This window comes from Cetorhinus maximus, chromosome 15 (assembly GCF_964194155.1).
Source record: "Cetorhinus maximus chromosome 15, sCetMax3.hap1.1, whole genome shotgun sequence".
In the NCBI taxonomy this organism is placed as follows: Eukaryota; Metazoa; Chordata; class Chondrichthyes; order Lamniformes; family Cetorhinidae; genus Cetorhinus; species Cetorhinus maximus.
Genome location: NC_135893.1, coordinates 69178333 through 69194007, shown reverse-complemented (window position 1 = coordinate 69194007; position 15675 = coordinate 69178333). Strand labels below are relative to the sequence as shown.

At 43.4% G+C, this 15675-nt stretch overlaps 1 protein-coding gene across 2 annotated transcripts in view; it reads right to left on the bottom strand.

Annotated features, from left to right (window-relative positions):
- Positions 1-15675, bottom strand: part of sdk1a (sidekick cell adhesion molecule 1a) — a 950103-nt gene that overhangs the window by 326067 nt on the left and 608361 nt on the right. For both annotated transcript variants that reach the window (XM_078558601.1, XM_078558602.1), the window contains exons 7-9: positions 9621-9808; positions 8423-8506; positions 8066-8260 (exon numbers count right to left, since the gene is read on the bottom strand). In XM_078558601.1, the coding sequence (XP_078414727.1) occupies positions 8066-8260; positions 8423-8506; positions 9621-9808 (467 nt within the window). The remainder of the gene's footprint in view (positions 1-8065; positions 8261-8422; positions 8507-9620; positions 9809-15675) is intronic.

The following is a 15675-nucleotide window of genomic DNA, read 5'->3' as shown; positions in this document are numbered from 1 at the left end:
CACATGCTGTGCGTGAGAGCTTGCACTGCACAAATTGGCTGCTATGTTTCCGACATGGAAGTGCCTACACTTCAAAAGTACTTTATTGGCTGTAAAGCACTTTGAAACATCATGAAAACAGCCACATAAATGCAAGTCTTTCTTTCTTAGGGCAGGGTTTGAAGATTCGATAAGGCCCATTCCTGGGTGCCGGGATAGCAATGTGTGATTACCCCATGCCCTATTGAGTTGAGGCAGGCAACATACAAACTTTGTGCTAGCTTCTTATCAACATGATTGTAGCATGCAGCCCATCGCAAAATGCACCATTGTCTGGCTTCATGCTCAGCAGAGAGCCCAGAAGTGTGTGTGGCTAACACATTACACAGTTAACCTGAACTTCTTAAAGAAAGCCTGCCTCTCTTAAAGCAGAGGTGCATTCTGGCTACGACAGCTGCTAGAACAGTATCAGAAAGGAAGAAAAGAGACTGCAAATGGAATGACAGGCCAGAGAGTACTCCCAGGTTTTCTGGTATGGAGCTGGAGGCCTTTGGGATGGGGGTAGAAAGGAGAAGAGAGGTCATGTTTCCACTGGGGGTAAGGAGGCCTTCGAGGCTCACTCTTGAAGGAAACAGGAGCAGGTATCCACGGAGATCAATCCCCAGAGTCTGGACACAAGGGCCTGGCTGCAGACCGGAAAAAATTCATATACCCTACATGAATAGAAACATAGAAAATAGGATTAGTAGGCCATTTGGCCCTTTGAGCCTGCTCCGCCATTCATTATCATCATGGCTGATCATTCAACTCAATAGCTTGCTCCCGCTTTCTCCCCATATCCTTTGATCCTTTTCGCCCAAGAATTATATCTAACTCTTTCTTGAAAACCCATGGCCTAGGTCAGTGAGTGCATCTTCAAAAGGCATCTTCTATTCACTGCACCACTAACCTGTTTAATGCACCAAAGCCTCATCGCTCATCCATCAGCAATGAGGACTCATGCTCTACCTCACTCTCACAAACTTATCAATACTGCCAGCCTCACATCCAACTCTCAACCTTCCACATAACAAGCACATCGCCCAAACATATTGCAACTCACTCACTGATATTTTTCTTTCTCTTGCACAAAAAGGCAAACCAGTGGGGACAGACACACCTGCATCACTGAGCCCCAATGAGATGGTGCTCCACACTACAGGGCCGGAGTCATTGAGGTAATGAATCTTACGTCACTGGGAACATTTAGGATGATGGCAAGCTTCTGGATTAAGCACCTTCTTCCGTCAGTAGTAGAGAAAATGCTAGAACCTATTCTAAAGGATGTTAAAAGGACACTTGGATAATAATGATATGATTGGGCACAGTCAACACGGATTTATGAATGGGAAATCTTGTTTGACAAACCTGTTAGAGTTTTTTGAGGATGTTACTAACAGAATTGATAAAGGGGAGTCAGTGGTAGTATACTTAGATTTTCAAAAGGCTTTCGATAAAGTCCCTCACAGGAGGATGGTTAGCAAAATTACAGCACATGGGATTGGAGGTAATATACTGGCATGGATTAAGGATTATTTAACAGGCAGAAAACAAAATAGGAATGTACGGGTTATTCTTGCGTAAGCAGGCTGTGACTAGTGGGGTACCGCAAGGATCAGCATTTGGACCCCAGCTGTTCACAATATATATCAATGATTTGGATGTGGGCACCAAATGTAATATTTCCAAGTTTGCTGATGACATAAAGCCAGGTGGGAATGTGTGTTGTGAGGAAGATGCAAAGCAGTTCAAGGGGATTTGGACAGGCTTCGAGATTGGGCAAGAAGAAGCCAGATGGAATATATTGTGGAAAAATATGAGGTTATCCGCTTTGGTAGGAGGAACAGATGTGCAGAGTATTTCTTAAATGGTAAGGGACTAGAAAGTGTAGATGTACAAAGGGACTTGGGTGTCCTCATTAGTAAGTCGCTGAAAGTTAACATGCCGTGCAGCAAGGAATTAGGAAGGCTGCTGCTACATTAGCCTTTATTGCAAGAGGATTTGAGTACAGGAATAGCTAAGGGCGGAATTGTCCAGTTTCATTGGCGGCGGGTATCATGGCGGACGTGAGCAGATAATATGGCAAAAAGCTCAAAAATCGGTTTTACGCCATTGTGAAATCAGTTTGAGGTAATCCGTTCCACGCGTCAATGGTGGGCCGCGTTTCCCGCTGCCACATGTCGGCAACCTAATTTCAATACTTTAGCATTGCATTATAAGCCATGCTTGCCAGAATCATCCGGGCACCACGTCAACATGTTTCACAACTGTACATAAGCGACGTGCACCTGGCGAGCTGCACTTTGCTCAGGACTTTAAGATTTGTTTGCCTACCTTGCTTCGGGCAGCACTCACGGTCATCAGATCCAGGCTTCACAGGCATCACCACATCACTTTTAGGGGGATCACGAGCAGGTTTCTACCTACTAGACTTGCCTTAAGGCGGGGGTGGCTTTTCAATGGCTGCAGGGCTAGGGCTTGCTTGGGGAAGGGAGAGAAGTGGCCTCAGACAAGGGACTAGGCAACAGGGCAAGGGCTGTATTGGGGAAGGTGGGTGTCCCAGGGTGTGTGTGGGGGCACATGTTGATCTGTGCAAGTGGCACATCATTCATCCGTTTCCTGCATTGGATGGCCAACCTCTTGTGCGCAGAATTAGCAATGACTACCTCTGCCACCGCCTCCCGAGCCAAAGTGGTGAGGCTGATGGGCCTCCTGCAGCCAGAGCAGGGATAGAGGACAATGCGACGCACCTCCACGATGTCCAGAAGGCGTGCCAGGGATGTGTCACCGAATCGGGATGCTGCACTCTTCTTGGCTTTTGGGGCTGTGTCTTCACCGGTGTCCTCCTGGACTGCAACCAGTGAGAAGTGTGCGCGCGGCTGCAGTTTAAATATGGTGCCCTGCATGAGGAAGTGGCGACGTAATTGTGTGGCAGGAAAATTGGAGGCCGCCCACCAGTGAGACGGTGTATATATATATATGTGGCTGCATAATTATCGAATGGGACAAAACGGCATGAAAACCCACCACTGCAGTCAGTGGGTAAAACAACTTTTTCGTTCCCGCTACCGCACTTTGTGCAAATCTGGGACGATTCCACCCTAAGTATTGCTTCAAATGTATAGAGCCTGGTTAGACTGCACCTGGACCACTGTGTGCAGTTTTGGTCCCGTGACCTTAGAAACGACCGTATATCCATAGAGTGCAATGAAGTTCACCAGATTTGTTCCCGGATGGCAGGACTGTCCTATGAAGAGAGATTGGGGAAAACTGGGCCTGTATTCTCTAGAGTTTTGAAGAATGAGAGGTGATCTCAATGAAACCCACAAAATACATAGAGTAGATGCAGGTAAGATGTTTCGTCTGGTTGGGGAGTCTAAAACCAGGAGGCACAATTTCAAAATAAGGGGGAAGCCACTTAGGACCGAGATGAGGAGAATTTATTTCTACTCAGAGGGTTGTGACTCTTGGGAATTCTCCACCCCAGAGAGGTGTGGAGGCTCAGTCATTGCATGTTTAAAGCAGAGATTGACAGATTTCTAAATACCAATGGCATGAAGGGATATGCTGCTCTTGTAGCCACAGTATTTAGATGGCTAGTCCAGTTCAGTTTCTGGTCAATGTTAACCCCCAGGATGTTGATAGTGGGGAATGCAGTGATGGTAATGCCATTGAACATCGAGGGGCAATGGTTGGATTCTCTCTTATTGGAAACGGTCATTGCCTGACACTTGTGTGGCACGGATGTTACTTGCCACTTGTCAGCCCAAGCTTGGATATTGTCCAGGTCTTGCTGCATTTGGACATGGACTGCTTCAGTATCTGAAGAGTCGCAGATGGTGCTGAACATTGTGCAATCATCAGTGAACATCCCCACTTCAGACCTTATGATGGAAGGAAGGTCATTGATGAAACAGCTGGAAATGGTTGGGCCTGGGTCACTAGCCTGAGGAACTCCTGCAGTGATGTCCTGGAGCTGAGATGGCTGACCTCCAACAAACACAACCATCTTCCTTTGTGCTTGGTATGACTCCAACCAGCGGAAGTTTTCCCACTGATTCCCATTGATTCCAGTTTTGCTAGAGCTCCTTGATGCCACACTCGGTCAAATGCTGCCTTGACGTCAAGGGCAGTCACTCTCGCTTCACCTCACCTCGGGAGTTCAGCTCTTTTGCCCATGTTTGAACCAAGGCTGTAATGAGGTCAGGAGCTGAGTGGCCCTGGTGGAACCCAAACCAGGCATCAGTGAGCAGGTTATTTCTAAGCAAGTGCCGTTTGATAGCACTGTTGATGACCCCTTCCATTACTTTACTGATGATAAAGTAGACTGATGGGGGCGGTAATTAGCCGGATTGGATTTTTCCTGTCTTTGGCATACAGGACATACCTGGGCAATTTTCCACATAGCCGGGTAGATGTCAGTGTTGTAGCTGTACTGGAACAGCTTGGCAAGGGGTGCGGCAAGTTCTGGAGCACAAGTCTTCAGTACTATTGCTGGAATATTATCAGGGCCCATAGCCTTTGCAGTATCCAGTGTCTTCAGCCGTTTCTTGATATCACGTGGAGTGAATCGAATTGGCTGAAGACTGGCATCTGTGATGCTGGGCACTTCCGGAGGAGGCCGAGATGGGTCATCCACTCGACACTTCGGCTGAAAATTGTTGTGAATGCTTCAGCCTTATCTTTTGCACTGATGTGATGGGCTCCTCTATCATTGAGGATGGGGATATTTGTGGAGCCTCCTCCTCCAGTGAGTTGTTTAATTGTCCACCACCATTCACGACTGGTTGTGGCAGGACAGCGGAGTTTAGATCTGATCTGTTGGTTCTGTGGGATCGATTAGCTCTGTCTATCACTTGCTGCTATGTATTTGGCACACAAGTAGTCCTGTGTTATAGCTTGACCAGGTTGACACCTCATTTTTAGGTATGCCTGGTGCTGCTCCTGGCATGCCCTTCTGCACTCTTCACTGAACCAGGGTTGATCCCCTGGCTTGATAGTAATGGTAGAGTGGGGAATATGCCAGGCCATGAGGTTGCAGATTGTGTTTGAGTACAATTCTGCTGGTGCTGAAGGCCCACAGTGCCTCATGGATGCGCAGTCTTGAGTTGCTAGATCTGTTCGAAATCTATGCCCTTTAGCATGGTGGTAGTGCCACACAACATGATGGAGGGCATCCTCAATGTGAAGGCAGGACTTCGTCTCCACAATGACTGTGCGGTGGTCAAACCCTCCCAACTGTATACCACTGTGCACCACCTCTGCTGGGTCTGTCTTGCCGGTGAGACAGGACATACCCAAGGATGGTGATGGTGGAGTCTAGGACATTATCTGTAAGGTATGAGCAAGCAATCCAGCCAACATTTAGTGATTATGACTTCCATAATATCGGCACCAGTAGCACTATGGAGACGAACTTCACAGCCTTAATCCTGATTGAATGCAAGAGGTTTTCTTGCCTCACAAACAGTCCATTGCCAAAATTCATTCCATCTTCAGAACATGGTGCGCTTACATCACTACATCTTCTTGAACATTTCTGATATCTTTATCAGGGGAGATGGTGTCATAGCGGTAACATCGACGGACTAGAAATTCAGAGACCCAGGCTAATGCTCTGGGGAGTTCAAATCCCACCACTGCAGCTGGTGGAATTTGAATGCAGTTAATAAATCTGGAATATAAAGCTAGTCTCAGTGATAATGGCAATGAAACTATCATTGATTGTCACAAAAACCTGTTTGGTTCACTAATGTCCTTTAGGGAAGGAAATCTGCCATATGGTCTGGTCTACATGTGACTCTAGATCCACAACAATGTGGTTGACTCTTAATTAGCAAGGTCAGTTCAAGGGTAATTAGGGATGGGCAACAAATGCTGGCCTTGCCAGTGATGCCCACATCCCATGAAAGAATAAAAATATGTATTTTTCAAACCTTGATTATTCCAGAACTCTCTGGCTTCTGTCCTTTCTTGCACAAAATCCTTGCCAAGTGCTGTTGGCTATCTGTGCACCAACAAATTGATTTTAATATCCTTACTTTTATATCCTTCCATAGCTTCACTCCATTCATTCAGAGTGATCTTCACTAGCCACATGTCTCAGCTCCTCTAATTCTGGATTTATTGCTTGTCCTTTATTCCCTCTGCTCCGTTTTCAGATGCCAATCTTTCAGTCACTAAGCCTTATTCTTCAAAAGTCTCTCACAAAACCAATTCATCTTGTTAAATTCCTTCCTACCTTACAAAGCACATTTCTTCAATACACATTTCTTCAACTCTGCCTTCAGTTTTCCAGTCTATATTCCCACTTCCTGATTTATGTCTGCCATTCTACCTTTTACTTAAGGAGTGATGAATAAATTTAAGCTGTTCCCACAGCTTAAGTGATGCAATATTAATGCGTTCTTTCAGATTTTTCATTTGGGATCTTTGCTTTTATAATCCTGCAGCTGCAATAACTTGAAGCACATATGCACACAAACTGAAAGGCTGTTTGGAGCAAATCCTCTTATTCATTTGCAGAATTGCACTATATTTTGATATAAATTAAGGACAACCAGATAAAGATCATATTTATTATTGCTAAATCTTAAATAGAGGTTTGTTAGTGCTTCAAAATATAATGACATATATTTTCTCAAACTATAGTTTTCTAAAACTTCTGATTGCTTAAACATTACTGGAATGTAAACCAAAACCATACAAATGTCTCTAAGCAGCTCCAGCTGTGTTTGCCCCCAAGTAAGGGATAATGATGGAGTCAGTGGATTGGAAGGATTTTGAAGTGTGTATATACGGAAGGAAATGCTATGCATGAGCACATGTATCTTTTGAGATTTGAAGGACTTAATTACGCTATTGATATACAAATTAACATACTATTTACAAAAGTAATTTTGTTATAATAATGTGGGATGTCATAATTTTAACTACTGGTAAGCTTCATACATATGGAACCTCTTTATGTTTATAGCACACTCTAAAGCAATTATGTGCATATTATTTTTGAACATAGGGTTACAGTATTAGTGTAGTTCTGAAATAATTCACTACTATGCCTGAATCAGGAACACCATGCAATTAAATAAGGAGGGAAGCAATCTGGAACACACAGTAACGTGCATGGCTCAGGAATGTGTTTATCTGGAGTTAACTGTAAACTTATACCACTATCCTAACTTTCCTTTGACCTTAACAGCCAGAGACAGGCTTGCATTACCACCCAAGTGCAGTGAGACCAGATTGAGACTATTATGATCCCCATAGAGACCAATAACTTTTAAAAAGAAATTTCAACTTCCAGTGAATGACTGAAAGGATCACACAATAAGGCTTCAAGTTTTAAGACTTATACTTTTGATTAAACACTAGTTCAGTAGGCAATCCCTCTGCCACGATTATACTTTACTCTGTCCCTTAAGTGAACACTTCATTCTCCTGGAACCAGTCCAAAGTGATTCTTAGCTCACGAGGGCTTGCTTCTTTTCTTTTTCTTTCCCAGCTGGGTTACTCCTAATCCCAGACTGACTTTCATGGTGAGCGATGAATTGGAGATTCTCCCCTCTAGCCAAAGTTAGGCAAATCTTCCAGCTTTGTTTAAACTCTCATGACTTGGTTGCCTCAAACTGAGAATGAACTCCCACCCACATCCTGTGTGGTGAACAACAGGGACTTGCTGCCTCTCTCTCTCTTGGATTCTTGTAGACTGCCTTGTCTGTGCGGTTCAGTGATATTTTGAAAAATTCTACACACCGATCCTACAATGGCTTCCTTTGCGCTTCTACCTCCCTGGGGCTTGGATTCTAACAATCTATCCACAATGAGCATAGCTGCTCTGATCTTTGTTGACAGGTGTGAATATCTCACACTTTCTTCCCAGTAAGACACCCTGGGCTCCTCTTTAGCTATCAAGTCACCTAGGCTTGCTGTCAGCAGAATTCAGAACAGGTCACACAACCCCCTTCATTCTTCCATTTTATCCTAAATTGAAGGCAGACACAAAACATAACAATCTTCCAAACTGCCTATCTGTAACAATACTTACTGGTAACAGTGAGATATGAAGACGTTTGAATATCTCCTGCTTCATTCCTAGCAAAACACTGGAATATTCCCGAGTCTTCAGGGACCAGCCCCTGGATCTGCAGGATCCCGCTTACCATCTCCTTATATCTGCTGTTGTTCAACATTATTACTGGGACTGAATCTTTGTACCATTCCAGACTAGGTAGAGGTATACCTGCACGTAATAAAGAGTTAAAACCGCACTATGATTATACTTTTTTTAATACTTTAGAATGAAAATACTTTTCCAACAGTACTGTTCCTCTTTGAGCTATTTGCAGATATAGAAAACACCCTACAAAAAGAGGGTATAATTTATTTTGCTCTCAACACTCACCCATAGCTCTACATGGAACATCAACAGTTCTTTCTACTTCACCCTGAATCCTCCGGTCAGGTTCTGCAGTAAAGTATGGAGGTTCTATGGGAAAAGATTTGTGATATTAAAAGAAAAACCAAATGTACAGTTAAATGTAACAATGTACAAATATAAGTAGGTTTTGGGACAAAACTTCTAATTTACTTATAATCATCCCAGAAAGGTTTTATCATATAGTCCATGAATTTTGCATTTAGCCTAACAAATTTATGGGATTCCAGTAATATAGGGCAGGAATAGCCTTCAAGTAGAACACACAAGTACTAGAACAGATGCGGAAAATCCATGATGGATATATCTTGGTGTAATTGCTTAACTGCAGTCGCTGGGAACCTTCACTAACGACATTGGTAAACTGTCTAAGGTCATGACGAGATTCTCTAATTTACATTCCAATTGTGGGCATCTGCGGCACTAGCCTGCTGAAAAGACCATAAAGTCCAGCTGCTGAAGATTCTTATCTGGGAGGTCACCTTCCATTCATTACTGCAACCACCAATTCCCCAGAACCAACAAAGTGATGCCAAGGTGGCCATTTTTATAAAGGGTCCAGTAAAATAAAATAAAACAAAATAAAATTGGCCTTTTTTTTTGGTTGTTTGCAAGATGGTCTACACAACCACAGATTATCAGCGATGTATGCTTGGCATGATGATATGTCAGATCCCAATGAAGGCCTGCTGCATTGGAACTCCCGAAGTAGGGATTCCCAACCTCAGCCCAAACCCCTTTACTGCAATGTTTATAACAGCCAGAGGGTGCCAGCAGAACTTAGAGGAATCCCTATTGTAATGCCAGAATTGCCATGGATTTTTACAGCCATTAAGTTTGATAAACAAAGTGTAAGTGTAGATGGAAATCTATTAATTTAGCCATCCCAAAATTGTATGAAATTAATGTTTTCATTTAAATCTGTTCATTAATAAAAATCATTTAAAGATTGCAACTGATTTCATCAAGATAAATAAAATCTTCCTTATTCTCTGTAGAGTTGTAAATCTCTATTGAGAAGCTTACTGGTTTTGCTTCATGTTAATCAACATCATAAAACATACTCAAAAGGTGATTGAAAACTTTCAATGATGTAAATAAATGTTTGCATTTCAAGAATTGGAGGCAAAATTCATTCCTCTGAGGATCAAACACAAGTCATTACCTATAATGGACAGGTAGGCATGTGCGTAAACAGAAACACTGCTGCTCTGCAATGTGGCCTCACACTCATACATGCCAATAACAGCTGAGGTTGGATTTAAGATTGACAATCGCCTTCCAAATGCACCGATTCCACTGATCAGTTTCACACCATTTTGCTTCCAGGTAATACTCAGTCTGTCCACAGGCCTATTGGAAATGAATGATAAGGGCATTAGTTTCTATATAAGCATTCAACCATCCATCAGTTGTACCAGTCAAGAAAGAGAGGTGTAAATATATTGGCCCAGACCTGCTAACTAAAAATGTTGCTGAAAAAAAGAGACATGGTGTTGAAGCTTTTTATCTAGCACTTATCAGGACAGAATAGCAAGAAAACCAAATTTCAAAGGATGCAACATATTTATACTGCATGAAAAAAGGCTGCTGATTGGTTTATAATTGGCAGAGGCATTGCCGTGGAGAATCCCCCAAGCTTTTGTTTAAATTCAAACCAGGCAAGTTGGGGAATATGCCAGCAGTTGTCCTCCAAACTTTTATTTAGTTGAAAAAGGCACAATGACTGCAACATGATCCTTTTGTTTGCAGAGGACGGGAGCCTGATATATACTTATATGTGGTGTATGAACTTCAGTGCCTGTGTCATGCCAGGCATGTAGGTCATATGACCCTTCTTAAAAGAAGTGGCTAATGAGATAGTTGATGCATTGGTTTTAATTTTGCAAAATTCCCTAGATTTGGGGAAGGTTCCATTAGATTGGAAAATAGTGAATGTAACTCCTTTATTCAAAAAGGGAGACAGAAAGCAGGAAACTACAGGCCAGTTAGCTTAACATCTGTCATAGGGAAAATGTTAGAATCTATTATTAAAGATATTATAGCAGAGCATTTAGATAAATTCAAGGTAATCAGACAGTCAACATGATTTTGTGAGAGGGAAATATGTTTAACCAATTTATTGGAGTTCTTTGAAGAACTGTGAATAAAGGGGAACCAGTGGATGTACTGTACTTATATTTCCAGAAGGCATTTGATAAGGTGCCACATCAAAGATCATTGCAGAAAATAAAAGCTCATGGTGTAAGGGGGGGCTAACATATTAGCATGGATAGGAGATTGGCTAGCAGACAGGAAATAGAGGGTAGGCATCAATGGGTCTTTTAGTGGTGGGCAAGATGTAATGAGTGGTGTGCCACAGGGATCAGTGTTGGGGCCTCAACTTTTTACAATTTATATAAATAACTTGGATGAAGGGGCCAAAGGTATGGTTCCTAAATTTGCTGATAACACAAAGATAGCTAGGAAAGTAAGTTGTGAAGAGGACATAAAGAGGTTACAAAGGGAAATAGATAGGATAAGTGAGTGGGCAAAGACCTGGCAAATGAAGAATAATGTAGGAAAATGTAAAATTGTCCATTTTGGCAAGAATAAAAAAGCATAATTTCTAAATGGTGAGAGATTGCAGAGCTCTGAGAGGCAGAGGGATCTCGGTGTCCTAGTTTATGAATCACAAAAGGTTAGTAGGCAGGTACAACAAATAATTAGGAAAGTTAATAGAATATTATTGTTTATTGCAATGGAAACTGAATACAAAAGTAGGGAGGTTATGCTTCAGTTATACAGGGCATTAATGAGAGCACATCTGGATTACTGTGTACAGTATTGATCCCCTTATTTAAGGAAGGGTATAAATGCATTGGGAGCACTTCAGTGAAGGCTTACTAGACCAATACCAGGTATGGGCGGGTCATCTACTGAGGAAAGGTTGGACAGGCTAGACTTGAATCCACTGGAGTTTAGAAGAGTAAGAGGTGATTTGATTGAAGATCCTGAGGGGTCCTCACAAGGTGGATGTGGAAAGGATGTTTCCCCTTGTGGGAGGATCTAGAACTAGGGGTCGCTGTTTAAAAATAAGGGGTCACAGAGATGAGCAGAATTTTTTTTTCTCAGAGGGTCGTGAGTCTTTTGAACTCTCTTCCTCAAAAGGTGGTGGAAACAGAGTCTTTGAATATTTCTAAGGCAGGGCTAGATAGATTCTTGATAAACAAAGGGGTGAAAGGTTATCAGAGATGTGCAGGAATGTGGAGTTGAGGTTACAATCCGATCAGCTATGCTCTTATTGAATGGTGGAGCAGGCTCAAGGGGCCCAGTGGCCTACTCCTGCTCCTAATTCGTATGTTCGTACATATGTTCGTATGTCCCAATGACTGGTGGATCACATCAAACAGTATGTCCTTTCGGCTGTTTGCAACAGGTAGAGTACCCACAAACAGCTCATACGTGCAAAGCTCAGAACATGGTGTCCAACATTAGATGTGATTCCGTGACTGGACAACACCAAAAAATGGCGACTGTGCTAAAAATTACACCGACACCCAAATTAAGATTATGGGCTGTATCTTCCGGTCAGCGTGCATCCCGAAGTCACGGCGTGTCATTCAGACTTTCAATTCAGCGGACACACAGCCGAGTTGGCTGCACGCCTGCTGACCTGTCAAACGGCCTATTAAGGCCATTAACAAAGTGGATGAAGTCATTAATGGGCCTGCCCGTCCAACCTTAAGGTTGGCGGGCAGGCTGGGAGCCCTGGAGGACTTCTGAAAAAGCATGAAACCTCAGCCACGAGCAGGGTGACGTTTCATGAGGATTTAAAAATCTCACAATATTTTAAAATAAAAGTTATGGACATGTCCCAACTCACAGCAGGGAAATTTTTTTCTTAGCTTTATTGAAAGTTTAAAATGTGAGCCGATCTCCCTGAGGCAGCACTTTGCCTCAGGGAGATTTGTGCGTTCTTCCGCGCATGTGCGCAAAAGAGCGCACTCCCAACTGAGGGAATCCACCCCCCCTGCACAGGGAGCGCATAGTGCTTCCTAGTGGCCATCACAGCGGGCGGGCCTTAATCGGCCAGCCCACGTAAAATGGCAGTGTGCCCCCGACCGGGGGTGCCGATCGGAAGTCCGCCCACCCACACCTGCTCCCACACTTCCCCCTCAATGGGGGGGAAAATGTTGCCCGATCAGTTGGGATCACAATGTGGCTCACTTACACTAGCTAAAATCTACATATATTCATATGCAAGGCCCTGTTCTCTGCAAACAAAAAGAACATCTGTAGGCATTGCACCTCTTTCAACTAAACAAAAGCTTGGAGGGCAACTGTTCCCTGGTGCATTCTCCATGGCAATGCCTTGACCAGAGTCAACTTGTGTGGTTTGAATTTAGACAAAGCATGGAGAATAACTGTTCCCTGGTGTATTCTTCATGGCTACGTATCTACCAGTCAGAGTCCACTTGTCAACCAATAAGCACCCCTTTCTCATGCAGTATATATTTGTTGTTCTCTTTGAAATTTGGTATTCTTGCGATTCTGTTCCGATGAGTGCAAGATTAAAAGGTTCTATAAAATATAAAAAATTACTGTAACAAAACATACTCTAAAGTTTAATGTACATGCTGCTATCAATGTGTATATTGCCCATATGACAAGGAAAATGTACTTTTGGAATTGCGAAATGCCACAAGTTGCTGGATAATTTGTCGCACCTTAGCTTTATGAAAATGGCAGCTTGCCATAAACACCCCCATGAGTTTCACGAAATTGCTGTATTTGCACATTAATTGCTAATTAAACTCAGTGTAGAAAGCTAGGGCTAGAACTTAACAACATAGGTATCATTTTAATGAGGAGAATTATCTTCCTAAAATGTGACTCAACATCTCCAGCCCAGCATGGGAACAATTTAACTATGGTTTCTTATTCTTACAGGTAGTAAACTGTTGTTTGAGACTGTAACAAAGGTATATTTGTCTTCCTATTTTTACTTTGTCTTTTTTTCTCTCTCAATTCAATTTTTCGTTTTCTTTTTATTTCACTTTCTATAGCTTATTTGATTCTGATTCATCCTATTTCCTTCTTTGTTATTCCTGTCTCTTACTCAAACCTTAAATCCCATTGATTAAGGACCATCAGTTCCATTGTTCACCAAAGTCTAGGTGTCCTGTTATCAGCTTGCACTTCCAGCAATTTGCAGGGCAAAAATATTTTAAACTGAAGTGTAGGGAAAAGTATAAGTAATAAGATACGCTGCTCAAGCAAAATCTGGGCAATTAAATCAATGTAACAATTTGCTGGTCACTTTGATCTAAAGTGGAAAGCATTGGATTAAACTTAATTGATACTGTTACAGACAGGAGGGGTGTTAATTTAAACAGCACTAATTTTTCCTCTCACCACCCGTCCATAAACAGAAAGGTGTTTTGATTTGTTTCCCTCTTTATAAGCATGGACATATTTCCCAATCCCTCGGTTTTGGTGCAATCCAAATTTTGATTCTTAATCCCACAAAAAACTTAAGATAGGATGACCTCAAAGGGTTAGTTTATTTGCACATGCTCAAAATGCAAAGAGAGGGTTTGCAATGTCCCCCTCACCTTCAGATAGTAATGAGAGGGATAGCAAAAAGAAAGGTTTGCAGTACAGAGACCGCAGAGAAAAGAAATATTGTTTCACATGGGTTCCAGAGTCCAGAATCAAAGTCCAACAAAGCATTCCTTCACGGAGGTCGGCAGATTGAAAACCACTGCTGTAGAGATGAGTCAGTCTTGTAGGCGATGGCACAGAACCTCTAGTCAGATGATAAACAGCAGACTGAGCTATACAGTTCAGCAAGGCAATATCACTTTTTGCACAAGACAGAGGCCCATGTCACATGACTGCCACCTCACCACCATCTTTAACAAAGGGTGTGTATTCAGGGTATGGAATTCCGCTTGGTCTTCAGGACTGCCATTATGGGTTAAAAGGAATATTTGAGGGGCCATTGTCTTAGCAGACATTCAATCTCCGCTGGCAAGCCTGAGTTATCAAATACAAAGGCCTTCAATATAGCTCCCTTTGAAGTTGAACTGTGCAGTTCCCAGGTGATCATTAGTAGTTCCTCAGAGATGATGACATGTCAGATTTCCAAAACGGAAAAGTGGTTAATTTTGTTCTGGGGTCACTGACAGACACATGGTGGAATCGTTCAGTCCCATTGGCGGTGGACATCATGGCTGGCTTGAGCAGACAATATGGCGAGGCCAAAAATTGTTTTCACGCCATCGTGAAACCAGTTTGCGATTGTCCGCTCCACCCATCAATGGTGGGCTGCATTTCCTGCCGCTGCATGTTGGGAACCTACTTTCAATATTTTGGCGTCTCATTATAAGCCTGCACGTTGGATTCATCCCCCAACGCTGGATCATCTAGGCACGTTGGCATGTTTCACAACTGTACATAAGCAACGTGCACCTGGCAACCTGCACTTCGCTCGGGACTTCAAGGTTTGCTTGCCTAGCCTGCTTCGGGCAGCATTCGCGGATATCAGTGCCGGGCTTCGCAGGCAGAACCACATCACTTTTAGGGGGGTTCACGGGCAGGTCTCTACCTACCAGAGTAGCTGTAAGGTGGGGTTGGCTTTTCAATGGCTGCATGGCTAGGGCTTTCTTGGGAAAAAGGAGGAAATGGCCTCAGACAAGGGAAGAGGCTGCAGGGCGAGGGCTGTACTGGGGAAGGGGGGTATCCCAGGCTGTGTGTGGGGGCACATGTTGATCTGTATATGTGGTCTCAAGATGATGAAGGCTGAGGAGGCAGTCTCCAGAGGAGATGAGGCCGGATGCAGATGTGAGGGTGTGTGTGAGTGAGTGATTGGTGATGTCCCTTGAGCTGGCAGTGAGTGAGATGCAAGTGAATGTGTGATGGCCTTGTGAGTGCATGAGTTTACAGTGATGAGATGGTCGCCTTACCCTGGCAGCATGGATGAGATCATTCATCCGTTTTCTGCACTGGATGGCTGACTTCTTGCGTGCAGCATTGGCACTGACCACCTCTGCCCTGCTTCCCAAGCCGGAGTGGTGAGGCTGATGAGCCTCTTGCAACCATGGTGGGGGTAAAGGACATTGAAGTGGGCCTTCATGGCCTCCAGAAGGTGACCCAGGGATGCGCCATGGAGTTCTGATGAAGGGTCATATGGACTCGAAACGTCAACTGTATTCCTCTCCGCAGATGCTGTCAGA